The 27715-nt window shown below is 40.2% G+C and overlaps 1 protein-coding gene across 1 annotated transcript; it reads right to left on the bottom strand.

Annotated features, from left to right (window-relative positions):
• Positions 1-1983: 1983 nt before the first annotated feature.
• Positions 1984-24476, bottom strand: LOC113721943 (uncharacterized). The gene is made up of 7 exons (XM_072067120.1): positions 24327-24476; positions 23513-24131; positions 21855-22978; positions 21124-21755; positions 19406-19899; positions 17618-17743; positions 1984-2258 (listed from the first exon to the last, which is right to left on the bottom strand). The coding sequence occupies exons 1-7, from the start codon at positions 24474-24476 to the stop codon at positions 1984-1986; spliced, it is 3420 nt and encodes a 1139-aa protein (XP_071923221.1).
• Positions 24477-27715: the final 3239 nt, after the last annotated feature.

Raw genomic sequence — 27715 nt, 5'->3', positions numbered from 1 at the left:
ATGTGGTTTTAATTTCCTAGAGACATAGGCAATTACACTCCCATTTTGCATTAGAACATATCCCAATCCTTCTCTTGATGCGTTAGTATATACAATGAAGCAATCTTTCCCATTTGGCAAGGCTAAGACGGGTGCCGACGTTAACCGTTTCTTTAATTCCTGGAAACTAGCTTCACACTTAGAATCCCAGACAAATTAACCATGCTTTTTATTCAGGTCGGTTAAAGGTCTTGCTAATTTGGAGAAATTTTTGATGAACCAACAGTAATACCCTGGTAAACCTAGAAAACTACGGACCTCAGTTGGGGTTTCCGGGCGTTTCCACTCAGCTACGGCCTCTACTTTCACTGGATCCACAGAAATGCCATCTTTAAATATTATATGCCCTAGAAAAGAAATTTGCTCCTACCCAAATTCACACTTGCTAAATTTGGCATATAACTGATGTTCCCTCAAGGTCTGCAAAACTGCCCTCAAATGCCGTTAATGATCCTCTCGAGTCTTAGAATACACCAATATATCATCTATGAACACCACGACAAATTGGTCCAAGTAAGGTTTAAAGACTCTGTAAGGATCGAAGACAACCTAAGAGGGGGTGAATTAGGTTTTCTAAAACCAGCTAAGATATAGGTCACTCTTTTCCAAGCCTACCCTTCTTTTCTCAACGACCACTCAATGGATCAGTTTACAAGAAGGCACAAGTGTTCGTGAGATGAAAAGGTGAACAGTTTATATAGTAAAGCTATAAACGAAAGTAGAGAAACAAACCCGGCTTCGAACTCCACTTGAGTTTGAACAACACTTTATATAATCAAGATACTTCAAGTTGAACAATCTTGCAACCAATTACTTGTGTACAAGGGAAGGATCACTTCCTTCTTGCCCCAAACCTCACTTGGTCAAGCAAGGAAGTTTTACAAACACTCGGATAACCCTCACAATGCTACACTATTGAAGAAGCTGTGTCACACTTGAAAAGCTACAAGAAAATTGCACAAGCTAAGAATACAAATGTTCCTTTGGAGTATTCTAACACTTGAATCACTCACTATCTGATGTAGACTTGATGTGCAAAGTTGTTCTGAGGTGGTTGACTTTGTTCCTTTTATAGGAGACCAAAAAATTCTTCAATTAATGCTGTCAACGGATAGAAGGCATCTGAAGAGTCAACTAGCCGTTGGTGCTGTCGGACGTCCGATAGTCAGTTTTTATGCGTCTGAGCGAGGTCAGTGAGTTCGAGAAATTTTCTTGAACCACTTAGGACGTCCGATCCCCTCACACTATGCGTCCGAGGGTAAGATGCAGACATGGAGGTTCCTCTTCAATTTCTTCGGACGGCCGATGCGTCCAATGTGTTGCGTCCGAAGTGCAGCAATGCTTGTCGGACGTCCGATGCTCAGGTGTTGAGCGTCCGATCGTGATCAGTAATCGTAGATACCCTAACTTGTCTTCTTCGGACGTCCGAGTCTGAGTTCTTCATACGTCCGAAGTTACTCAATGGATGTCGGACGTCTGATACTCTCCTTTTGTGCGTCCGACATCTTCCTCAGCACTTTTTACCTTTTTGATCTTCCTTTTTGCTCTAAGTCCTCAGACCTGTTTAATGTTATTTCTGAAAAGAGTCTCTACAAAAAGTATTAGTAACATCCTTTTGTTTTTTAATCATCAAAAGATATGAATTGAGATAAATAGACTCGATGCATCAAATCCATAAATGCGGCAGGAGCATTTGTTAAACCAAAAGGCATCACCGCATACTCAAAATGTCCATATCTGGAATTAAAAGCAGTATTCGGTATATCTTCCTGCCTAATTCGTAACTGATAGTAACCTTGTCTCGAGTCCAATTTAGAGAAAACCACCGCTCATTGCAACTGGTCAAACAACTCGTCAATATACGGTAAAGGGTATTTATTTTTCACCGTGACATCATTTAAGCCGCGATAGTTTATACAGAGTCTCAAACTGCCATCATTCTTTTTAACAAGTAGAACTTTTTAACAAATAGAACAGGCGCTCCCCAAGGTGATTCACTTTCTCGAATAAATCATCGTCTAACAAGTCCTGTAATTGCAGCTTTAGTTCCTTAAGTTCGGCAGGGGCCATTCGGTATGGCGCTTTTGCAATAGGAGCGGTTCCAAGCACCAAATCGATCTTAAATTCTATTTCCTTCTCTGATGGCATCGACTTCAACTCGTCGGGGAAGACATCAGGAAATTCATTTACTACTAACACATCCTCCAGTTTCACCTTATCTACAGGAGTATTAATTAAGAAGGCTAAGTAACCCTGCGCCCCTTTACTCAATAATGTCCTGGCTCAAATTCCCAAAACAAGTGCAGATGAGGCTAATCTAGCCCTCACATCCAACCTTAGGGTTGCCTCTCCGGGTATAGAGAACTCCACCACTTTAGTCTTGCAGTTCAACTGAGCATTATAACGGGCCAACCAATCCATGCCTATAATCACGTCATACCCCTTTGTTCATCCCAGTCCGTATCTTTTGATGATTACAAAACAAATGGATGTTACTAATATTCCCTAAATAGATGTTTTCAGATTTGGAGCAAAATAGGCTAACATATGTTGAAGCATGTGTCGGACGAATAAAAAGTCTGCATCGGCCGTCCGACAACCTTCGAGTAACTTCGGATGCATAAGGAACTCACTCTCGGACGTCCGAAGATAATAAGCCAAGATTCTCTAAACTCACTAACTTCGTTCGGACGAACAACACCTGAGTACCGGACGTCCGACAAACGGTGCGACACTTCGGACGCAAAGCATTGAAGCACCGGACGTCCTAAACATTTCAAGAAAATTTCTTGAACTCACTGCCTGCGATCGGAGGTGAAAAACCAACCTATCGGACGTCCGACACCACCAACGGCTAGTTGACTCTTCAGCTGCCTGCTATCCATTGACAGCATTAATTGGAGTACTTTTTGTTCTCTTATAAATAGGAAAAAGTCAACCACTTCAGAAGTACTTTGCACATTGAGACTATATCAGATTTTGAGTGATTCAAGTGTGAGAATACTCCAAAAGAAAATTTGTATTCTTAGTTGTGCAATTTTCGATAAGCTTTTCAAGTGTGTTTTAATTTCTTCAATAGTGTAGCTTTGTGAGGGTTATCCGAGAGATTGTAAAACTTCCTTGCTTGATCAAGTGAGGCTTGGGGCAAGGAGGAAGTGATCCTTCCTTTGTACACAAGAAACTGGTTGTAAGTTGATCAACTTGAAGAAGCTTGCTATATAAAGTGATATTCAAACTCAAGTGGAGTTCGAAACTTGGTTTGCTATTCTATCTTTTTACTTACTATTTTGTAATATAAATTGTCTATCTCTTCTGTAAGGCCCCAGTCCGTTCTTAAGTTTGATATTAGGTTATATTCATTATTTGTGCGGTAACATTAGGTTTTGGGACTAATTCGAAAACCCTAAGTTGGGGTTAGGATTGAAACCCTAGTTTTTGTATTACTTATAAGTTCGAGTGGTGATTAAACCTAGTTATGCTAGTGTGTGTGTTTTAGTACAGGTACGTATAAGATTTGATCCATTTTAGATAGGTTAAGTGAGTTTAAAAGTTAGAAAAATCCTAAACTAGAAAAGTTTCTAAGTTTAAAACCCTAATTTTGCCCTTGACAAAAAGGTTGTTATTTAATTGCTTTTATGTGAGATAAACTATGCTTAAGTATAGGTGATTAAGGTAGGAAAGTGGTTAGTGAAGTAATTAAGTGTGATTACATGTTTTGGACTAGACTAAGTTATGACCTATAGAGTTAATTGAAAGAGTTCCAAATGTTTGAGGGCAAGAGTTGATCAAATGCAAAGTTGAAGGTGTAAGGGCTTGAGAGCAAAAGGTAAGCTTTTATGTGATTGGTGGAGAGAGAAAATATCTTCTTACACTTTGACCATCTTATATATATCATAGAATTGCAAGGTTGTCATAAGAAAACAAAACAAAATAAGAAAGAAAAGAGAGAGAGAGAGAGAGGGGGCCGAGAGAGAGAGCAAGCAAGGAGAGGAAATTTCCTTCAAAAATTCTTCAATTTCTAGCTTCCATCTTGTTGTTGGAGCTTAAGGGAAACAACTTGGGGCCTTGTTGTGGTAGCTTTCTTCATTTACAAAGCTCTCTTGAAGGTAAAACATCTTTCTTTGAAGTTAAAGTTTTGTGATTAAGTTTGGAAGTCAAGTAAGTGAAGTTTTGTTGTGATTATGCACTTGTATGGTTCATATAATGATTATTGTGTTGTTTGATGGTTTATTTTAGTGAGTTATTGCTGCTGGAATTTCGGTTAAGATAAGAAAGAATTACGGTTTCTTGCTAAACATTCTAGTTAGCTCTAATCTTGTGTTAGTAAACTTGTAGTGGTTGTGTTTGATGATTGGCTTCATTGGTATGGTGAGTGAGTGGTAAAAACTGATTTTGGGTTAAGAAACCCTAGGCTTCCTTAGGTTGGTTTAGCTTGGCTAAGGTTTGGTTAGTTAGGGTTTGGTTAGTAGGTGGTTGGATTAAGTTTGGTGATGCAAATGGAGTTAGTCTAAGGATTATGGTTAGTTTTGGCAATTTTGTAGTGGCTTAGAGGGAAAACTTCGGACCAATTGTAGGTCATTTAGAAGTTAGTATATGTGTGCTTAGTTGGTATGAATTTGGTTGGAAACCTTCCATAAGAACCATAGAAATGAACCATGCGTTTGCGACATTGGAAACCGGCAAAACGGGTAACCAGGGCAGTTCAGCATCTGAACTTTGGTTCTATGTTTCTTGATGTTACGTATGGATTCAGGGTTTTCTCATAACATGAAAGTTGTAGCCCATTACGTCCTTGTTGTGCCTACAAAATTTCAGCCCAATCTGATTAGTAGATCCTGAGTTATGGCCAAAATCTTCACTTCTGTTCTAAATCCAGGATTTTGCTACGTTTCAGGGTTTTGCCTCTGACCATGTTTTTTATGTCTTGATAACGTGCGAACTGGGTATTTATCGCTTCATAATAAATGTAGATCTTGGTCTTAGCTTCGAAACGGTATAAAGTGCATCCAAATCCGAGTTCTGAAGCTCCAGTTATGACCAAAACAAGATCGGTTGTCAGAACTGCCTTCGAATTTGGACAGTTCTGACAGGGACGTTTGGACCCGTTTTTCCCCATGCTCCGTATTGATTCAGCTTTTGGTCCAAACATGAAAGTTATAGCCGTATGAATGATCTTTCTAACGCCTTTGGAATTTCTTGATTCTGATTTCTGAGCCGTGAGTTACGGTCTTTCAAATAGGGCCTGTTTGGTAAACCGAAATGAAATGGCTGGAACTATTTTGTGCATTTTTGACCAATACCTATTGAGATCTGGATTGAGATGTTTAAATAAAAGTTGTAGCCCTTCCTCGTAGCTTCGAAACGGTGTCTCACCCACCTTGATCCGATATTCCTAACCTAACTTTTGATCAAAACGGTTTGAGATGGCAGATTTGGCCGTTTCCGTTTGCCGTTTCCGCACTTGCGTGTGTCCATTTTGCCGTTTCCGCACTTGCATGTGCCGATTTTGCCGTTTTGCTTGTTTTGGGCATGTTAGTGGCCGTTTGTGATGTAATGTAATGCAATCTTCTATTTTAGACCGTGGTGAGCTAGGCAGAGCTGGTGGGGCCTACTCCTAGCTAACACGCACGAAGTGATTTCTGCTCTTATACTACTTTTGTGTTTTGGGTAAGTATTCAGGCCATTCTTACGTGTTACTTGCTGATGTGTTTTGGTATGTATAAAAAGGGTACCTAGGCGAGGGTGTACTTTATCGCACTCGACCTAAACCCTAATTTGCACGCATATTTGTATATGAACTATTTTGGAACTAACCCCTTGAGCTTGTAGCTCGGGGTGACTTTTGGGTAATTTTGTGAAGTTCGTGAGTTTGGGGCCCTATCTTAAGACCTAGATGGACTATTCGAGCCGGTCAGGGCTTGGTCGAAGTCAGTCCAACCTAGTCTGAGGTCACCAAGTTTGTGAATCCGGTTCACCGAATATGTGAACCAAGTTTGTGACCCGAGCTTTTGAACCAAGCTCAATTTCGTTCGCTCGAGCAAGTTTGTGAGGTGACTGGCCAGTGAGGGTGGTAAGGTGTACGGTGGGAGTACAAGTGAAGTTCTACGGACCATTATTTGTGGTCGACGGAGTGTCGACAGGAGATCACACGTGGCATACGATTTGGCTTTGGAGCCAACCTGTATCATTCATTTGTGTTGTTATTTTGTTTTGACATTTTGTGGCATAATTGTTCGTATTTATGTGCAATTTACGTTTTTACTCCTGTTTACTTACTAAGCATATAGCTTACCCTGTTTCCTTTGTTTTCCTTAGCAGGGGACGACGCGGGGATACTCTTGGGCACCTTCACTAGTATAGTTAGGTGTGCTTGTCTTAGTTAGACGTTTAAGATATTTGTTTTTCTTTTGGTGGTTTGTATAAGGACCCTCCTTAGGGTCCACTTTCTACTGGTGGTTATCATAATGTAATATAGTAGTTTGACTAGCTGCTTTTGGGGATATAAATAGGACTCTTTTGGGATTGTATATATTGTGAATAGTGCTCTTTTGGGTTCACCTAGCTTTTATTGCTTTAAGTTTTGAGTCCTGGCGCGAGCCAGGCAGGCGGCCCGCCGATACCCTTGGGTTCGCCCTTGGGAGAAGTGGGGTGGTCACATCTTCTACTCCCAAGCACTTGTGCTTATTCATCAATTGCTCCATTGTGTGGTCCTTTAGAAAAAGAGGGCAAGTTCTAGAAAAATTGACTCACATCTTGGCTAGTTTTTAAACCACCTAATTCACCCCCCTCTTAGGTTGTCTTCGATCCTTACAATTGGTATCAGAGTTTGGTCTCCTTGAGATTAAGCTCAATCGGCTTAGGAGTAATAATGACAACCAATAATGCCATATTTTTTGAAGGACATTCTGTCATTAGACCACCTATGTTTAATGGGTCAAATTATGTGAGTTGGAAAGAAAGAATGATTATCTTTTTGCAATCAATTGATATTGAATTATGATTTATTATTAGTGAAGGTCCATATGATGCCTTTCTTATAGATGAAATACTCATAGATCTAGACAAAAAATAAGAAGTGAACTGACTGCTGTGGATAGAGCTCATCTCACCTTAAATGCAAAAGCTATAAATGTGTTATATTGTGCTTTAGACTCAAATGAATCTATTAGAGTCAAGGGTTGCAAGTCAACTAAAGAAATTTGGGACAAACTGAAAGAAATTCATGAAGGTAGTGACAATGTTAGAGAACAAAAGAAATCTATCTTAGTTACTAAATATGAGTCGTTTAAGATGGAGCCTCATGAAAATATTGATCAAATTATTGTAGATTCAATGATCTCATTAAGGATTTAGAAATGTTGGAAAAAGAATATTCTCCAGGTGAGAAAAATAGAAAAATCCTGAATGCCTTATCTAAAGATTGGAAAAGTAAAGTAACTGCTATTGAAGAGGCTAAAAATTTGAATACTATGCCTATTGAATCACTTATTAATTCTCTAACCTCTTATGAGCTGAAACTTAAGACTAAGGTACAAGAGCAAGAAGATGCAAAGGTAAGAAGGAGCATTGCTCTAAAAGCATCTCAAGATGAAGATGATTCGGCCTCCTTTGATGGAGAAGATGCGGAAGTTGATGACAGTGATCTTGCTCTCATCACAAGAAGTTTCAAGAGAATCCTCAACAAAAGGAAATTTAGAAGAGGAGGACCTAGCAATTCAGATTCTAATCAATTCAACAATGCAAGAAACAAAGAAAAGTATGAGGCCAACAAAAACCAAGGTGACAAATGCTATGAATGCGGCCAACTTGGACACTACATGAGTGAGTGTCCAATGAAGAAGAGGAAAGTTGAAAGAAAACCAAGATTCAACAACTTCCAATTCACATGGAATGAGTGCAACTCCGATGGTGAAATTGAAGAGGAAGAAGAATCTGCTCAATTGACTTTCATGGCCATTGGAGATGATGAGGTAATAACTTGTAACTCTCAATCTGATAGTGATGATAAAACTGATGATGATCTTGAATCTTTCATTAAAAAATTGCATGATAGTTTGAAAGAATCTTATTTTAGAAACAAAAAATTGAAACACAAAATTAGTTTTCTTTTTCAGGACAATACACGCCTTTTTCAAGAAAATAAGAATTTAAAAATTGAAAATGATTTCTTGAAAAAGAATGAGATTGATTTACAAAATAAGCTTGATAGAAAAATAAAGTTTTGTGAACTGTTCAAAGAGGAACAAGGTGATCTGAAAAGAAGAATGGATAATTTAAATGAGTTATTCCAATATAAGAAACAAAACTGCTTTCAAGAAAATGGAACAAAACCTCATTTTGGCACTTATGAGAAGAAGATAAATTCTGCTGCAAATGATTTTACTGTTTATAAGAGAAAACAAGTAAGATTTATTAAATCTGTTCATGTAAATAATCCTTTGGTTATGTGTAATTTTTGTTGTCAAAAAGGTCACATGAAAAGTGATTGTTATGTGAGAAAGAACATGAGAAGAGGCATGAAATGCATGTGGATAGTTAGACATGATGCTAACTCTAACAAGTAGGAGATATTGGTAAGATTGGTGAGATTCTTGTTCATAATGCTTTTTTAATTCTCTTTTGATGTTTCTGATGTTTTGAACTGAGTTTTTCTTGATATTTTTGAATATTACTGAATTTTTATGATGACACAAAGGGGGAGAAATGAATGATACTGATCTAATGATGATTTGTTTGATAATTATTTTGATTGTTATTTCTCTGTTTGATACTTCTTTTGATATCAATTCTCTGTGATATGTTGGTAAATGTTGGTATGTTGGTGATTGTTGAATTCTGATATCATTTCTCTGGAATACTGGAGTCTCTATTATTATTGCTGGATTATTATTTCTGATTATTACTCTCATCTTATGATGACAAAAAGGGGGAGAAATGGATGCTATGTGAAAGGGGGAGTTTTCTGAGATTATAAGTTTGGCACTTAAAAAATTTTTTTGATGCATTGAGTGAGGGGGAACTTTTGGTTCAATTATTTCTTCCTCCATCCATTGTTTTGTTATCATCAAAAAGGGGGAGATTCTTAATCTTAGTCCCTAACTTTTGATGTTTACAAAGCAAATGGATAATATTAATATCTCTTCATGAAATACTTTCAGTTATGCAGCTGTCGCGCCCCACTTTTCGATTCGAGTTGAATTGTGTGGTGTGTGGTGTGCAATGTGTGAACGTGTGCAAAATGAAAAGTAAAAGGCCATGGGACTTAGAATGCGACGATTTGGCCAAGTGAAGTTCAAAAGGGTTTTTTGTATCAAAAATGGAGTCGCCACTTGGTATAGAGTTAGGGTGTACCAAGTCACCCAAAAATGATTTTTTGTTTTTGAATAAAAAAGTAAATAAACCCTTTTTAAGAACTTTTGGGTCTACGTAACCAAAAGAGGGATCGGGGGTCACATTTGACGAAAGGGAAGGCAAGGATAAAAATCCAAGGCACCCCTTCGACCTAGCCAAGGCTAGTTGCGTGACTTGAACCAATTTTTCCTAAATTTTCTACCCAAGGTATGTATCACGTATTGGATATGTCTATATGAATGCAAAAACCTAGACCTAGGGGGATTGGGGGAAATTTCTCTTCAAAGGTTGAGTGGTGCCAATCACATTAATTGTGAAGCCCAATAATGATCCTTTTGGAGAGGTCACACCTAAACCTAAATGACGTGAAAAATGAGTGGAATGCATGCCATGTGAAAGTGTGAGTTTGTGTGAAATGAGAAAAATGATAAAAGTAATAAGATAAGAGTGAAGGTGTGCAAATGTAGATGAAAGTACTCGTGTGCGAGTGAAGATAAAAATGTTCGTGTGCAAGTAAAAAAATGTTCGTGTGCAAGTGAAGGTGATAAAAAAGGTGCATGTGTGCAAATGAGACAAAAGTGAAAGTGTAATGATAGAGTGGATTGAGAATGCATGAGCCTAGGGAATTCATGCATATTGGGTACGGGGAGACCTAAATCGTGACTTGATTTTCCCTTTGATTAGAAGGCGAAACTAGCGTGCTAAGGCTATCGAGTAGCCACACTCGCTCGTTTCCCTTATCGGAAAGGGACACTCAAGCAAAATGAACCCTATAGCTAGTATGGGATGCAAAACCTAAAGTGAGGGGAAAAGGGGGTCGAGGATCATGCCAAATGATAAAACTAAGGAAAATGCGTGATATGTAGTGAACAGGCAAACAATGCATTAATAAAAAAACAAAGGAAAAATCCTATCGGGTCTAGCGTTGGACTAGCCCTTTCTATGAATTCCTAATAAAAATGAGCCACAACTAGCATTAGGCTAGTGTGGTGACGTACATTCATCCATTCCATTCATTCATGGTTATGAAAGCAAGTAGACATGCCAAAACGCTCGTAAACACGTAGCACGTAGCACTTAGCATGCTCGACTAGATGCAAGAGCCTACTAAAGCAATTTAACATGTAACAACAAAAGCAAGCAACCAAGGGGAAGGGGAAATGGACCAGATGCTCTCCGAGCCCTATCTATTACAAGCCAAGAGGTGTACACATACCCCATAAAAGCATAAAGGGGAAGGGAAAATGGACCAAATGCTCTTCGAGCCCTATCTATTACAAGCCAAGAGGTGTACACATACCCCATAAAAGCATAAAGGGGAAGGGAAAATGGACCAAATGCTCTTCGAGCCCTATCTATTACAAGCCAAGAGGTGTACACATACCCCATAAAACTTAAATAAAAGTAAAAGCAAGTAAATGCATGCAAGGAGGCAAGGAAAGCGAAGTGGACAGGCATATTCACATAACACATAAGGGCACATAGGAGAAACAAAAAAAGATAAATAAAGAAATTGTACCTCCCCCGTGTGTAATGCTAGTAAGGTGAACGAGACTCAACTTGGGCTATGGTCACTAAAGAAGAAGCTAATTTGGGCTAAAACCATTCAAAGGAAAGGATTAATGCACCAATATAATGATAAAAGATAAATATGACACTCGGAATCCATCAAACATCGAATCCGTCCTCACTTTGCAACTTAGAAATGATCAAATAAAATAAAATAAAAAAAAAAAAAACAAATTAGACCAAACGATCACCTAAACCATCTCAACATGAATCTTCCATCAATTGCAACTCAATGAATATCAAACAAACTAATTAAAGCCCAAAATAAAGGCATGATCGTCCAATCTCCAAACATAACATCTACTAAAGACCCAAAAGCAAACACTACTCAAAAGCAAGCAAGCACTACTCAAACACTACTCAAAGATTCCAAAAATAAAGAGAGAGTCAAACAATGATTGAAGTTGCAATGATTTTAGGACTTAATTACAAGATACTAAGACATGCTTGGGCTATTGTGGCACAAAGAGAAACTTAGAGGGATCAGATTGATTAAATGTTCCAATTACTTGGGTCATAGTGGCATAAGGGGAAACTTGAGGGGGCAAAGTGTTACATTTAGAAATATTGGCATGCATGCATACGTAAAGAACAAAATTTTCTGCAACAAACAAGAAACTTTTCGGCAAACAACAAGGAAATTTCGGCAGCAACAAGAAAATCTTGGTAGGCTAAGCTAGCTCATCCGCAAATTCATCTATGAATCTTTAGCTAGCAAAGCATTAAACTAACTCCAATTAAAGCATGCTTAAACAATACTTAATCAAAGCAATTTCTTGCAAGTTTACAAAATCAAAAAAAACTGCTGCACTTTTGTTACAAAACCAACTCAAAGATTGCTGCATTTGCATTTTTTTTCAAACCGATTTTGACAAAAACTAAAGCCAAGTTTGGACAAGTTTTATCTAGCAACATCCCCACCTTGAGTCAAACAACATAACACCCAACTTGGTTCCCCCAAACAAACCAAAACATAGCAGGAACAAACATGCAAGTGCTAGGAAATTTTATGCCAAGAAGATTCAATGTTCCTAACCTCATCAAAATTCCAGCAATGTTTAAACGTTGTTCAAACTATTTAGAGCCAAACGTACATCTTCAAAACCAATCAAACACTACCCTTTTCTACAATGGATTTAGCTAGCAAAAGGAAATGGGCAAAACCAACTTATGTGTTGTTGCAAGAAGCTAAGAAAACAGCAAGTTATGGAGATGAACTGCAGCAAAAGAAAGAAAACCATCTACGGCAAAATTTCTGTTGTTATGTCGCAACTCCATTCACATGAACTTCACACATATAAAGCTCACCAAGCTCATGGGTTTATGAGAAATGCAGCAAAGAATCCAAGATGAAAGTTCATGGCTAAACTGGAGAATTGTAGCCAGGGAACAACATGTGTCAACTCACAGTTAGATGAAAAGTGCAGCAAAGGAACAACTAATGCAAGCTCATGGCTAAGCTGAGAAATGCAGCATGGGAACTACAAATGCAAACTCATGGCTAGATGAAAAATGCAGCAAAGGAACAAATAAGGGAAACTTCATGTGTCACGGCTAGAAAATTCTAGGACAGAAAGTTCGGCAGTTTTGACTTACTTATTCTCAGCAAACATTCGACCATAGCTCAAGCGTTTTAAGGATGCAAATGTACAAACTCAACACCTAAACTCCCCTTCCTTCCCTTCTACATAAGATTAAACATGCAGCTTAAGCGCGAAAATTCATTGGACAGCCATGAAAAAAAAACAGCCATAAGAATGCCACAGAAATTTCGGCCACTTGCTCATATGTTTTCCAATAAAGAATCAAACGTTTTTTCAAACCTTATTGAACCCAAATACACACAGCTTTGATTAAATACTTTCAAATCCAGGTTTGCAACTTTACACTAAGCAAATGACTACACAAACAAGCCAATCAAGAACAACAAAAATTAAACGGAAAGCCATGCCAAAAATCTAAAGCATATGTGCGCAAGACTGGTTCAATGGTTAATTTCAGCAAACATTTGGTTCTAACTTAAGGTTTTCAAGCCTTCCCAAAACACGCACGTATATTGCATCTTCAACTCCAACCAAACACATAACTTACGTGCATTAAACCAAAGAGGAAAGTCAGCCATTTCAGAAAGCTTAGCTACCCAGAAATTATCAACCAAAATGAAAATCTGTTTGCCGTTCAACTGTGAGTCAAACTTCAGATTCAAAGCACTTCAGAAATAACTCACATTCATGCTAAAAATTGACTCAAACAAACCAGAAAACAAAGCCAATGAACCAGAGTTTTAATGAAAACCGGCAGGTTTGCAATGAGCCTGTTTGGCAAAGAAATTGCCTTGGATTGCCGCAAGACTCTTCATCATTTTTTTTTGTTGTTTTTTTTTTGTAATCTTCGAACCCAAATCACAAACCTTTATTATTATCGAACCACATCCCAACAATCAATCATCATGTTTTCACATTCCAACACTTCCATATGCAAAAATTTTCCCAGAAATTCTAACTTTTTGGCACCTTTACCATTAGAACAATCATGAAGAAATAGCCCAAGACAAAAAGGCATGATCAATGACTATCAAACAAAGCTGATTTCTCGACAAACAAACTGCTGAGTTACGGACCATGTCCAAACTATGTTCCAACCATGTTCAACCATCAAAACTCAGAACATCGAAACAAAATAAAACATCATATCAAACCATGTCCAAACCTGCAATTTTTTAACGTGAACTCGCAGACCAAAAGTTAAAAAATGCATAAAGTCTTAATGGAAAAGGAAGAACATACAAAATGCTGAGTTTATTTGGAGATACGAAACCAGAAAAGGACTACCTTTGTAGCCTATGAAGTTGAGATGTAAGAACCAAATTTCTGGGAGCTCAAATCTTCCGGCCGTTCACTGGAAAAAGTCGCAGCCTTGGAGACAGATTCTCTACCGTTCCCCTCTTCCTCGACTCTATCCTGCTCTCCTTCCCCCTTTTTGTTCTTCTTTACCCTCTTTTGGTTTCAACTCTCTCAACTCTCAGTTTCGATTCCTCCCTGATTTCTATTTCTTCCCTTTTCTTTTGCCGTGAATTCTCCCTATTTTCTCCCCAGATTTTTCAGCCGTTCCCCTCTCTCCAAAACCTCTCCTCCTCCAGTTTCGCCTAGCTGTTTGATTTTCATGTGCCGTTGCCCTCTAACTCTCCCCTTGCGGCTATCTTTCTCTCTTGTTTTTATATCCCCATTCAACCCTAAGAACCTCTGTCCTTTTTCCTGTATTTTGCAGCTTCAGGAGCCGTCCCCAGATTTCTTTGCAAACGGCGCAAGTCCGCAGCCTTCATGCTGCGGCAACAAATTTTTTTTTTTAACTAATTTATTAATTACAGAAATGATAAGATAAAATATAAATAATAATAATAACAAAATTACACAAACCAAGTAATAATAATAATAACAAAACAAAAATAATTTTAAACAAAAAACTAAACAAAAATGGCCATTTTTAATTTTCCAATTTTTCATTATTTTCTTTTTCTCAAAATAACTTAATAAAAAAAACTAAAGTGCCAAAAGATTGAATTTAAAGAAATAAACATATTTTTGTGAACAAATTTTCCCTTTTTTTTTCTTTTTCTTCTTTTTTTTTTTCTTCTTTTTCCTCTTTTTCTCTAATTTTCTCTTTTCTCTTTTTTTATGATTTTTCATTTTCATTTTTCCTTTCAAGAAAGCATTGAATAAAAACAAAATGACTAAAACATATTTTTGATGTTTTCCTTTTCTTTTTCCTAAAAACTCTGTGCTAATTTTAAACTTAAAAGCTGAAACTAAAAACTAAAACTAAAAGTAAACAAGAATAAATGGCAAATGAAATAGGTCAACTAAAAGGGCGAAAATGAATAAAACTAAAATATCATAACAACTAATAGTGCAAAACACGAACTAAAATGCAAGCAATCTAAAATGAAAATCATGAAACAGATGCTACATAAAATTATTCAAAATTTGGTGTCTACAGTTTGCCCCTCTTTGTCTGAGTTTTGAAAAAACTTGAGACAAAGAAATAGACACCAAATACTTACCTGTGTTATTGGGCTGCAAAAGATTCCAACGAACAGAAATTCTAATACGGGACTGACCCGAACACGAAAAATAAAACGGGACTGACCCGAACAGAAATTTAAACGGGACTGACCCGAGCAGAATTTAAACGGGACTGACCCGAACAGGAATTAAACGGGACTGACCCGAACAGGAATTTCAACGGGACTGACCCGAACAAGAATTTAAAGAACAAGAATTTAAACAGGACTGACCCGAACAGGAATTTAAACGGGACTGACCCGAACAAGAATTTGAACGGGACTGACCCGAACAAAAATTTAAACGGGACTGACCCGAACCAGAATTTAAACGGGACTGACCCGAACAGAATTTAAACGGGACTGACCCGAACAGGAATTTAAACGGGATTGACCCGAACATGAAAAATAAAACGGGACTGACCCGAACAGGAATTTTAAACGGGACTGACCCGAACAGGAATTTAAACGGGACTGACCCGAACAGGAATTTAAACGGGACTGACCCGAACATGAAAAATAAAACGGGACTGACCCGAACAGGAATTTTAAACGGGACTGACCCGAACAGGAATTTAAACGGGACTGACCCGAACAGGAATTGAAACGGGACTGACCCGAACAGAATTTAAACGGGACTGACCCGAACATAAATTTAAACGGGACTGACCCGAACAGGAATTTAAACGGGACTGACCCGAACAGGAATTGAAACGGGACTGACCCGAACATAAATTCAAACGGGACTGACCCGAACATAAATTAAATGGACTTCACTGGGGAAGTTTGAGACAAAAAATTGAATTTTTACCTGAGAGTAGTTCAAATTTTTGGTACCTAGAGGGAGGTTGGATCTCTGTAGTTGAAGCGATGGCTGGTGTTGGTCCTTATAATCCAACTTTGCAAATAACATTGCTTTAGATTTGAAAAAGAGAATGATCGCTTTCATTTTGTGACCGCAGTGTTCCTGCAAGAAAAGAATACATAATAATGGATTTGCCACCATTATTTGATCCGGTTTGCCTTGAGAATCGTGTAAACATGAGTCTCGTACTATTTTTGCCTCTGTTCTGCGGCATCCGTCTTGGTCGAACTTGTGACTTTGCAAATTCTGAGACTGATAAAATACGGATTGACCACGTTACCCAATCCAGGTGGTAGCTTTGTTGCATGTTACTCCCTGTAACTGATGATTGAATCCCCTATTTTTGCGCAAACCTTTGGGTTTATCATTCATTTGAATTCAATGGTGAAAGAATGATGGCGTGAAAATTTATCCTATAACAATCAATGTATATGCAAGATTATTTCCTATGTCAGGCAAAGATGAGCATGCAAAAGAATGTAGACAATCATAAGCAGTTATACACAAATAATTGAGAACAACCAAAAGGTTCATAAAGATACATTTTGCAAAAGAATATTTGTAAAGAACAATAAAATTTTAGCCAACGAAAATCATATTCAAGACTTTGGATATTTTGCTTCGGAATCCGATACTGGCAAAAGTATCACAAACATGAGGAAAAACCCCAAACGAACCAGGTCATCAGCTGTTCCTTCTCGCGCTCGTCTGTTGTGAAAAACCCGCCTTGGCGCCCTTTCGGGTTTTCACCAAGGTTGCCCCTACCCTTTTTGTTTTTGCTTTTTCTTTTCCTTTTTTTTTTCTTTTTCTTTTTTCTTTTACAAGGCGCCCTTTCGGGTTTTCACCTAAAGAATAAAAACACATCTCGACCATGATCGACTCAGAAATATGAGTTAAAAGGTTTCAGGCATCAGTAAAATGCACTTCCCTCGTAGATTTGGCGAAGGCATTACGGACATCACTTGCCAGTTGATTATCAAATTTTGCTAATAGAAATGCAACAAATGACGGAAGCCAGGACTTTGGGTTTTGTAATGAGGTCAGGTAGGGTGTTTTTCCAGAAAGGTTAAGGCTTGAAAGCAAATTCGATGCCAGGGGTAAAATAAACTGGGATTGCCCTATTTCGAAATCATTTCCGATTTTGAACGAAACCGGGAAAAATTTGCCCCAGTTTGGTCGGACTTTCACTCTTTGCATTTTCTTCATTGCATTTTCCTTACTTTTGCACTTTTCTTTGAAAACTAAATTTGCCCCAGTGTGGGGTTCTTTTTTCTTTCTTTTGCTCATCTCTCTTTCAAAATTAAAATTTTGCCCCAGTGTGGGGTTTGCAATTCTCAGGGGTTATCAAACGAAAATTTTGTCAATTCTGATGGCTCAAAGGGGACAAGTAGGGATAAAATATCTTTTAAGTGTAAAAGAAGATGGCCTGACTTGCATTTCGCCATTTGCATGAATTTCAAAAGAAAATTTGCATGATCAAATGAAAAACTTTTTGCACATATCTGAGTTGATGGGTTGAGGGAATGCTCGTCCATCCATTTCTGCCAAGATAAGAGCTCCGCCAGGTAATACCTTTTGGACAATGAACGGCCCTTGCCAATTTGGAGCAAATTTGCCTTTAGCTTCATCTTGCATCGACAAAATCCGCTTCAGTACCTTATCACCTTCTTCAAATGCCCGCCGATGGACCTTTTTGTTGTAAGCCCGGGCCACACGCTTCTGATAGCACTGACCATGACAGATAGCGTTGAATCGCCTTTCATCGATCGACGTCAATTGTTCATGGCGCTGCTTTATCCAATCAGCCTCTTCCAATTTAGCTTCCATGAGGATTCGCAACGAAGGAATTTCAACTTCGGCTGGTAATACAGCTTCCATTCCATACATCAGTGAATATGGCGTTGCCCCAGTCGATGTCCGGATAGAAGTCCGATACGCCATTAGTGCATAAGGCAACTTGTCATGCCAATCGCGATGCCTTTCAGTCATTTTGCGAATAATCTTTTTCAAATTCTTGTTCGCGGCTTCTACGGCTCCATTCATCTGAGGCCTATAAATGGCGGAGTTGTGGTGTCTGATCTTGAATTGCTCGCATAGTCCATCCACCATGTCATTGTTCAGATTTTTGGCATTGTCAGTGATAAGCGTTTCGGGTACCCCAAAGCGACAGATGATGTGATCTCTCAAGAAATTGGCAACTATCTTCTTCGTCACATGTTTGAATGATTCCGCTTCAACCCACTTGGTAAAATACTCAATCGCCACCAATATAAATCGATGTCCATTTGAAGCAGGAGGATCGATTGTACCAATCACGTCCATACCCCACATTGAACAGGGCCACGGGGCGGTCATGCTATGCAACTCAGTGGGTGGAGCGCGTATAATGTCACCGTGCATTTGGCATTTTATACATCTCCGGACAAAGTCTATACAATCACGCTCCATAGTAAGCCAGAAGTATCCGGTTCTCATGATTTTCTTTGCTAGCAAATGGCCATTCATGTGAGGTCCACACACACCACTGTGCACTTCTTTCATCATATATTGAGCTTCATCTTCATCAATGCACCTTAAGAGGTTCAAATCTGAGGTTCTTTTATACAAGACTTCTCCACTCAAGAAAAATTTTGAAACCATTCTGCGCAAAAAACTCTTATCCTTTGAACTAGCATGCTGAGGGTAAGACCCCGTTTTGAGAAATTCCTTAATATCCTTATACCAAGGCATATTATCAGAGGACTCGTCTGCAACCCAACAGTGGGCAAGCTTGTCTTGAAGTTGAATCTGGATTGGTTCGATTTTCAATTCATCTGGATACTGGATCATAGAGGCTAAAGTGGCCAAAGCATCGGCAAATGCGTTTCGGGCTCGCGGGAGATGTCTGAACTCCAAATTTTGAAATTGCTTGGCCAGAGTGAGCAAACTACAATGGTAGGGCAGAATTTTTGAATCTTTGGTTATCCACTGCTTCAAAGTCTGATGCACGAGCAAATCTGAGTCACTGAAGGCTATCAACTCCTTGATTTCCATCTCTAAAGCCATTTTGAGACCAAAAATGCAGGCTTCATACTCAGCCATGTTGTTTGTGCAAGCAAATTGCAATTTGGCTGCGGCAGGGTAGTGTTTTCCTTCGGGCGAAACCAGAACAGCTCCAATTCCAGCTCCTAGAGAATTTGAAGCTCCGTCGAAGAAAAGCCTCCATTCAGGGCTCTGCTCACTTATATCATCTGCAGTGCCTACAAATAGGACCCTCTCGTCAGGGAAATAAGTACGGAGTGGTTGATAATCATCATCCCTTGGATTTTCCGCCAAATGATCAGCTATAGCTTGCCCCTTGACAGCTTTCTGTGAGGTGAAAACAATATCGAACTCCGAGAGGATTATCTGCCATTTCGCCAAACGCCCAGTCAACATCGGCTTCTCCAAAAGATACTTCAAAGGATCAGACCGGGAAATAAGATAAGTGGTATGGCTCAACAGGTAATGTCTCAGCTTTTGAGCCGCCCAGGCCAATGCACAGCAGCTCTTCTCGATGAATGAATAATTAGCCTCGTACTGTGTGAACTTTTTGCTTAGATAGTAAATGGCTTGCTCCTTCCTTCCAGAGTCATCGTGTTGCCCCAGAACACACCCTACTGCTCCGTCGAGCACCGATAGGTACATGATCAGCGGTCGGCCCGGTTTGGGTGGCACCAGGACCGGAGGCTGCAACAAATAATCTTTAATCTTATCGAAAGCTTGTTGACACTCCTCATTCCAGTACAACGGCACATTCTTTCTTAATAATTTGAACAACGGCTCACATGTGGCCGTTAATTGGGCAATGAACCTCCCAATAAAGTTGATCTTTCCTAAGAAGCTTTTCACGTCTTTCTGAGTCTTTGGCACTGGCATTTCTCGAATCGCTTTGATTTTTGCCGGATCTATCTCTATGCCTCTCTTGCTCACGATGAAACCCAACAATTTACCAGCTGGTGCCCCAAAGGCGCATTTCGCAGGATTTAACTTCAAACTGTATTTCCGCAGCCTTTCAAACAGCTTCCTCAAATCATCCAAGTGGTCCTTCGTCCTTTTAGACTTGATTATGATGTCATCCACGTAGACCTCCATCTCCCGGTGGATCATATCATGAAATAGGGTTGTCATGGTCCTCTGATACGTTGCTCCAGCATTCTTTAAACCGAAAGGCATGACTCGGTAGCAAAAGGTACCCCAAGGGGTAATGAAAGCAGTCTTCTCCCTATCCTCTTCTGCCATCAAAATTTGGTGGTAGCCAGCAAAACAATCGCAAAAGGATTCAATCTCATGTCCGGCAGTATTGTCTAAGAGAATGTGAATATTTGGTAGAGGGAAATCATCTTTAGGACTGGCTTTGTTAAGGTCTCTATAGTCAACACAAACTCTCACCTCTCCACTCTTTTTTGGAACAGGGACTGGGTTGGAAAGCCAAATTGGGTAATAGGAAACAATGATAATGTTGGTTTTGAGTTGTTTTTCAATTTGCTCTTTTATTTTGAGGCTCATATCTGGTTTGAATTTTCGGGGTTTTTATTTTACGGGTGGAAAAGAAGGGTCTGTGGGCAACCGGTGCACTACCACGTCAGTTGAAATACCAGTCATATCATCATAGGACCACGCAAATACATCCTGGAACATAGTCAAGAACTCAAGCATTTCCTTTTTCTGGCTCTTATTCAAATGAATACTAATCTGCACCTCCTTAACTTCATCTTTAGTGCCAATGTTTACTGTTTCTGTCTCTTCCAGGTTCGGTTTCGGTTTTTCCTCATATTGTTCAAAGTCCTTTGCAAAAGAATCGAACACCTCCTCATTATCACTCTCGCTTTGAAGCTCGGATTCACAGACCTCCAAGTCGTGAGTGATATAGAGATTGCCATTATCGAATTCCAAAATAGTAATATCCAACGGGTCAAACAGTTTTATTTTTGGCCATCTGAAAGAATTAACGAATGTGGGGCAATAAGCAAATAAACATACAACAAACAAATGAAACAAGCAATATGAATATAAACAAACGAATAAACAACAACATGTCAAGAACAACTTGTGCATTTTCATAAAACCATTGATTGAAAGCAAAACAAAAGAAAGCAAACGGAAACAATATTTACATATGCAAATTTTAGCCAAAAGTAAAGATGCTTTCATTAACTATTTACAGATGCAAAAGTATTTTTCCATGAATCCATATGAATGACAAACCCCCTAGATTTACCGAAACTCCTTCTGAACAGGCAGGAACTCGGCAGTCCAATTAGAAATAGACCCCTCAGGGATGTCAGGAAATTCGGCCTCGCTCGGGAAATTGTCTTCAAATATTGCCCCAACGAACAATTGGGACAAACTATTCTCGATTTCTTCAGTTGAATTACCCTCTGATGTGATTATTTCAGTTGGCCGGGGAAAAGTATACCACAGTGGTGGAATATCGAAAACCCTTTGCCGGCCCTCCTTTTCTGCTCTTTTACGCTCTTTCATCTCCTTGAAATCCTTGGCGGTTGGTCTGAAACCCAAACCGAAGGTATCTCTCTTTTCTACTATCTTCACTGGCTTCAGGATCCCTTGCAGTTCACGCCCCAAACCCTTGTCGAATTTGTATCCTCCACGAATCATTTCTCTGGCCATCATTACACTGGCTTTTGAGGGAGTTTGTTCCTCCGTGGTTATCCAACTTACGGAGACTATATCGGATGTGCTGTGAGGGGACATGGTAACACTTTGACTACCCTCCTCTTTAACTCCAGAATCGGTGATCACCAGGCAGTCCTCTTCAGCAAAGATAGTGATTAGCTTGTCATTTACCACGAACTTGAGTAATTGATGCAACGAAGACGGCACGGCCCCAGACTTGTGAATCCATGGCCTTCCAAGTAAAATATTATAAATGCTTGGGAAGTTCATGACTTGGCAAGTTATTTGAAACTGGGCGGGCCCCATCTCGATTACTAAATCTGCCTCTCCTATCGGCTCCCTTTGAGCTCCATCAAACCCTCGAACGATAGTCCCTGAAGGCCTCAGCTTGATGTCTTGCAACCCTAGTTTCTCTAAGGTACTCCACGGACAGATATTCAGTGCGGATCCATTATCGATTAACACCTTAGGCAGCATTTTTCCGTTGCACCTCACTGTTATGTACAACGCCTTATTATGTCCAATGCCCTCCGTCGGCAATTCATCATCAGAAAAAGCAATTTGCTTCTTGAATAATACACTCCCCACCACGTTTGAAAAATTATCAACAGAAATGTCTCTCGGAATTTGAGCTCTTGTTAATACATCGATCAATGCATCCCTATGCACGTCCGAGGAGAAAAGTAGGTCCAACATGGTTATCTGGGCAGGTGATTTGCTTAGCTTTTCCACTATGTTGTATTCACTTCTCTGGAATCGTTTAAGGAAATCCACGGCTTCTTTCTCGGTAATTGTTGGTTTGAGGGGTGGCTCAGAACTATTGGCTTGAATTGGAGTAGTAGTCTCAAATGGATTTACAGTCTTCCCCGATCTAGTAACTACTGACACTTCCTTCTTTGCAGTTGAATTTTCCCCGATCTGTATGCTAGGCTCATCGTAATTCCACGGCACTTGTTGCAGACTTAATACGGGCTCCTGCTTCGGGAATTCGATGACTACTGGTTCCAAAGCTTCATTCTCCGCTGGCGTGAGATCTAAGACAAAAGGCTTGTTATCTTCTTCGAATGGCAACTCTATGACAAACGGTCGGTCCGTGACCCCAAACACTTCAGCTTCTATTGCCAATTTCTTAATTTGTTCCTCGTACTCCGCATCGTCCATAATAACCCCAACGTGCTCTGGCAAGGGGTTTTGATTTACGTTTGGCCCTTGCGGCTCCCTCTTTCTGATCACGATTTCTCCAGACTCAACCATATCCTGAACTTTATGCTTTAGCGCCTTACAATCCAAAGTTGCATGCCCAGGTGCCCCTGAATGATATGCGCAAACAGCTTGCGGGTTATACCAAGCGGGCATGCCATACGGATAGGTAGGAGGTGGTACTGTACCAATTTTTCCGGAGGCCTTTAACTGGTCGTACAGTTGGTCTAAAGGCCTACCTAAATTGGTAAAAGTACGGCTTGGGGGTCGGTTGTAAGGTTCATGAGGTTGAGGATGATTGTAAACAGGTCTATTTGGAGGAGGAAATCTTGGGTTATATGGTGGACGAAGTCGGTTTTGGGGTGGATTTGGTTGGGAAATTTGGAAAGGGGCTGAAGGTGGGTTAGTATAGTTTGGGCGAGGTCGAGGGTGGTGGATATTGGTAGTATATACATGGTTTGGGCTTGAATAGTAGTAAGGGTAAGGTTGTTGGTAGGTTGGGTTGTGTTGGCATCGGGGTCGGGGTGAAAGGTTGTGGTTCCAAACAAAGGTTGTATCTCCTTCTTTCTTTTTGAATGGTGGTTTCTTTTCACTGCTTCCTCGCCCTTGCAAAGCTTCTACTTGCGATTTCAGGGCAGATACATTAACAATTTTCCCAGCTCTTACAAAGTCGTCAAATTCTTCAAGTTTATTTACAATTGCAGCAAACGAACATCCGGTCATACGGAAAATCTCTTCGAAGTACGGCGGATCATGGGCCTTTATGAAAGTACGTATGATTTCATCCTCGGTCATTGGTGGCTCGACCTTAGCAGCTACCTTTCTCCACCTCTTAGCATAGGTCTTGTGGTCCTCAGAAGGCTTCCTTTTCGTTCCTTCCAGAGTAGTCCGGGTTGGCGCTAGCTCACAGTTATACTCATATTGTCGAATGAAGGCATTGGACAGATCGAGCCAGGTCTTCACTTCCTCTGGCTTTAGGTTGGAGTACCAATCGAGAGCATCCCCTTCTAAGCTTTCTGGAAATAATCTCAACGGCAAATTCTCGTCATCCACTGGCTTGCCCAACTTGTTAGCAAACAAGCGCAGGTGCGTTTTAGGGTTGCTGGTACCATCATATTTGTTGAACTTCGGGGTCTTGAACCCCACCGGCAGTTGTACGTTTGGAAATAGGCACAAATCATCGTAGTCCAGCACCCCTTGCTTGCTTAAACCTTGGCTCTTGCGGATGAATTCATCGAAACGATCCAATCGCTTAAGCAACTTTAGATCAACCGGGGCAGATGACTCTCCCATTTCTGGCTTGTTTTGAAAAACGTGCTCCGGCACAACGGGCTCTGCGGTAGTTTGGAAAAAAGTCGGTGGATTTACATGCATGTTTGGATCACCCTGAGGCTGGAATCCTTGCCCATAAGGGGGATAGAAAGGAGGATTTTGAGTATAAGCATATTGCGGGTTGAAAGTTCCCTCAAACGTGGTTTGAATTGGAGGAATAACAAATGGTAACGTGGTTTGAATTGGCGGAATAACAAATGGTTCGGATTGTGTTTGTTTGATGGGCGGAGACTCGGGTTGCACTCCGCTACTAACGAGCTCATCGATCAGTTTCTTTTGGGCGGCCATTTCAGATGCCATCTCCCCAAATTTAGTGAGCAATTCGGTCAACTGAACCCCGGGACTTGCAATCTCCGGCTGGGTCGTTGCAACGGTCTTTTCCGATGACTCTTGCTGGGTACTCATGTCTACACGATTCCTTTGGGCCTTACTTCGGGATCGCGTTATAATGGGGCTTCGTCGAGAAGCTATGTTTAAAATTCTACCTGAGAATTTGGAAAGGAAGTGCCTTTAGATTTTAGCCCTCGTTTAGCTTTTTACCAAAGTAAAATAAAGAAAAAGAAAAGAAAAAAAAAACAAGAGTTAGTAAATATCCAAACAATTCGGATGCATGTCCTATTGGGGAGACCCTTTTTGTGCCAAGGGTAGGCCTAGTATGATGCAACACCTTCGAAATGGGACCCGTAACACAAACCTGTTTTTGACAACAATTCTGAATAAGTGCAAAAGAGAAATCGCTTTCATTGAAAGAAAATTGCCAATATTTACATCATATCACGAAGACGATTCCGTACAAGATCACCAAAGTTTTTGAGTCTATCTAATACAGAGTCTTTAGTTTCTCTAGCATATGGCCTCTTGACACGCTCGGCTTGATCATATAATTCCCCACATTTCCGCTTCATCTCTTGTCGCCTTTCTCGCTCCTCTTCATATAGCCTCTTGTTTTCCTCTGCTTTTCCCTTGTGTACTTCAACGGATTGCTTTAACTGCAAAACCTCCCTGTCTTTCAACTCAATTATGGCCTTCAGCCTTTCGATCTCCTCAACTGGTCCGTCTAATTGCCCTGATGTAGCAAATTTTGTTACCCAGTCTTCGTATTGGGGAGTCTTCAACCCCTTTTGCTGGAGTTCCGGGATGTATCTAAAACTTACGTCATCAGACAACGTCACCCAGGCGTCAATAATCCGATCTTTCATAGGGATTTGATTTGGGCACATTCCCCAGTTAAAAATAATGGTGACTTCGCTCATGTCAAACACGGGTGGTATTTCTTGAGTACGCCCTAATTGTCTGAGAAACCTTTTTGGGACGTACGCGGTAATCCCTTGAGTACCTAGTAGGAGAATGAATTCGGATGCCTGAGTGCGAAGAACAGGTTTGGTACAATCGGTCCAATCCAACACCCATCTAATATTTTGATCGGTCAGGTTCTTCAAGAAATCCACAAACTCAGCTGCATTACGCGGCAAACTGTCTCTGTTAATCCTCTTGTGATGTGTGGTTATCCAGTTGTATGCGAACATTGGTAGACTCGATGAAATAGCCGGTCGCCTCATGAAATGCTCCATTCCCCATATATGTAAGATCAAATTTGAACCACAAAAGAACTTTTTCCCTTTCTGACAGGTAGTGCAAGCTATGAAGATGTCGGCCAAAATGGTAGGAATAATGGAACACGGCCTACCATTAATTCCGAGAAACAAGTCATACAGGATTCTAGTGAGCTTGAAGGCTATCTTTTTGTCTTTCCTAGGAAAAAAGTAGGTTCCCGTCATGACTAAACCGTATACCCAGACTCTCTTTCGATCCCACGCTTCCTTGGAAGTAAACGAGAAGTCCCCTCGATGCCTCTCAAAACCATCTCTTAGCGCAAATCGATCAAATAAGAACTTCGCCTCTATATTTTGGTCTGCCCCTTGTAGTACTGATTCCTTTAACCCAGTGAAACGGCAAAATTCAACTTTGTTAGATACTAGCGGCAATACCACGGCAGTTCCTTGAATCGGCAAATTGAGAAATCCGGCGACTTCCTCAATCGTTATGGTCATCTCCCTTTTTCCAACTCTAAAAGAAGAACAAGTGGGGTCCCATAGATGCACCAAAGCTTCTACCAAATATCCATCGGACTTAATGTCCTTGAAATCCCCGATGTGTCCTAAGCGATCGGCTATTTGGTTAACCTCGTTGGGTGAGAGTAATGTGGGCCATCTTTGTACCTCCGGCGGCACTACTAACATCTGTTGCACTCGGCGAGGACTTTCCATCTATAAACCAAAACCGGAGTCAAATACCTTACCTACAGGTCCCACTTGTCAGGTTTTGGCAAAAATTTAAACGTGAACTCCCTTAAAGGGTTATGTACCCACGGGAGGATCAAGGTGGGCTAATCCTAAAAATGGGATCCCCTAAATGGCATTCCCTTTCTAGGGCTTATGCATGATGCCATTTATTAAAGCGGTAAAATATGCAATAAGACGTGACCTAAAGAACCCTTTATCTGCCAGGGTAGGCCTAAAATGGTATGGCATTATTAGTTTATGAACAAAATATACCATAATTGTTAAACATGTAACAGCTATCTATAAGGGTAGGCTCTAAAAGAAGGTCATGCCAGACCCCTTATTTCCTAATGTTTGTGAATGCAAAGGCAAAAAACAAAGAAAGTTAGTTTAACACATAACACGTTGGACAGTTAAATGATATAAAAAGCAGGAAAAATAAATAAGGAGAAGGGTGGGATCCCTCCCCTCGTGAGTGGTGTCTCTAATAGGGTAAGGCCGACTCTACCCTAGGTGAACTATATGGATGCATACGGTTGGGGTTCACTAATGCATCTAACTCGATAAGCTCAGGTCCCCAAGCCTTCAGACTCGTGGCCAAGGGTCATCACTCCCAAGGCCCTTTGTCGGTGGCTCGAGCGATTCCCCAAACACCGCTACGCACACGTCGTGTTACGGCTGCATGTTTGAGTGAATCTATAAAAATCCTCAACCTTCGACTAAAAACTAAAGGTTATTAACCCAAAGTTTAAAGCGGAAGATTGAGTGACCCATTGGATCGTGCTACGCGCACGTCGTGACACGATCACACGTCCAAGTGGGTCTCCTAATCCTAAAAGGGTGGAGTGGCGTGACAAGCCACTAAAAGAAAAATAAAGGGGGATGAATAGTAAAGCGTATGCGCGTATGATAGTGCACGTTTTGGAGGGGAGGGATCAAGAACCCACGCGAAGCTCTAAGGGTGACACACACCCCCCCAAATGCAATGCAAGCGCGAGATAATAAGTAAACATTCATTCAAACATACATTCATGAGTCGAGGGATTGGTTTGATTACGTACATAAGACAAAACGGTCCTAAAAATGAAAAATGCAATCCTAATATCCAAACGCTATGCATAAAAAGGGTAGAAAAGGGAAAAGAATGGCCAAATCAAATGCTCGGACCCACTTAGGAAGTCCCCAGTGGAGTCGCCAACTGTCGCGCCCCACTTTTCGATTCGAGTTGAATTGTGTGGTGTGTGGTGTGCAATGTGTGAACGTGTGCAAAATGAAAAGTAAAAGGCCATGGGACTTAGAATGCGACGATTTGGCCAAGTGAAGTTCAAAAGGGTTTTTTGTATCAAAAATGGAGTCGCCACT

The sequence above is a fragment of the Coffea arabica genome, chromosome 10e (assembly GCF_036785885.1).
Source record: "Coffea arabica cultivar ET-39 chromosome 10e, Coffea Arabica ET-39 HiFi, whole genome shotgun sequence".
Lineage (NCBI taxonomy): Eukaryota > Viridiplantae > Streptophyta > Magnoliopsida > Gentianales > Rubiaceae > Coffea > Coffea arabica.
This window is presented reverse-complemented; position numbering and strand designations above follow the sequence as displayed.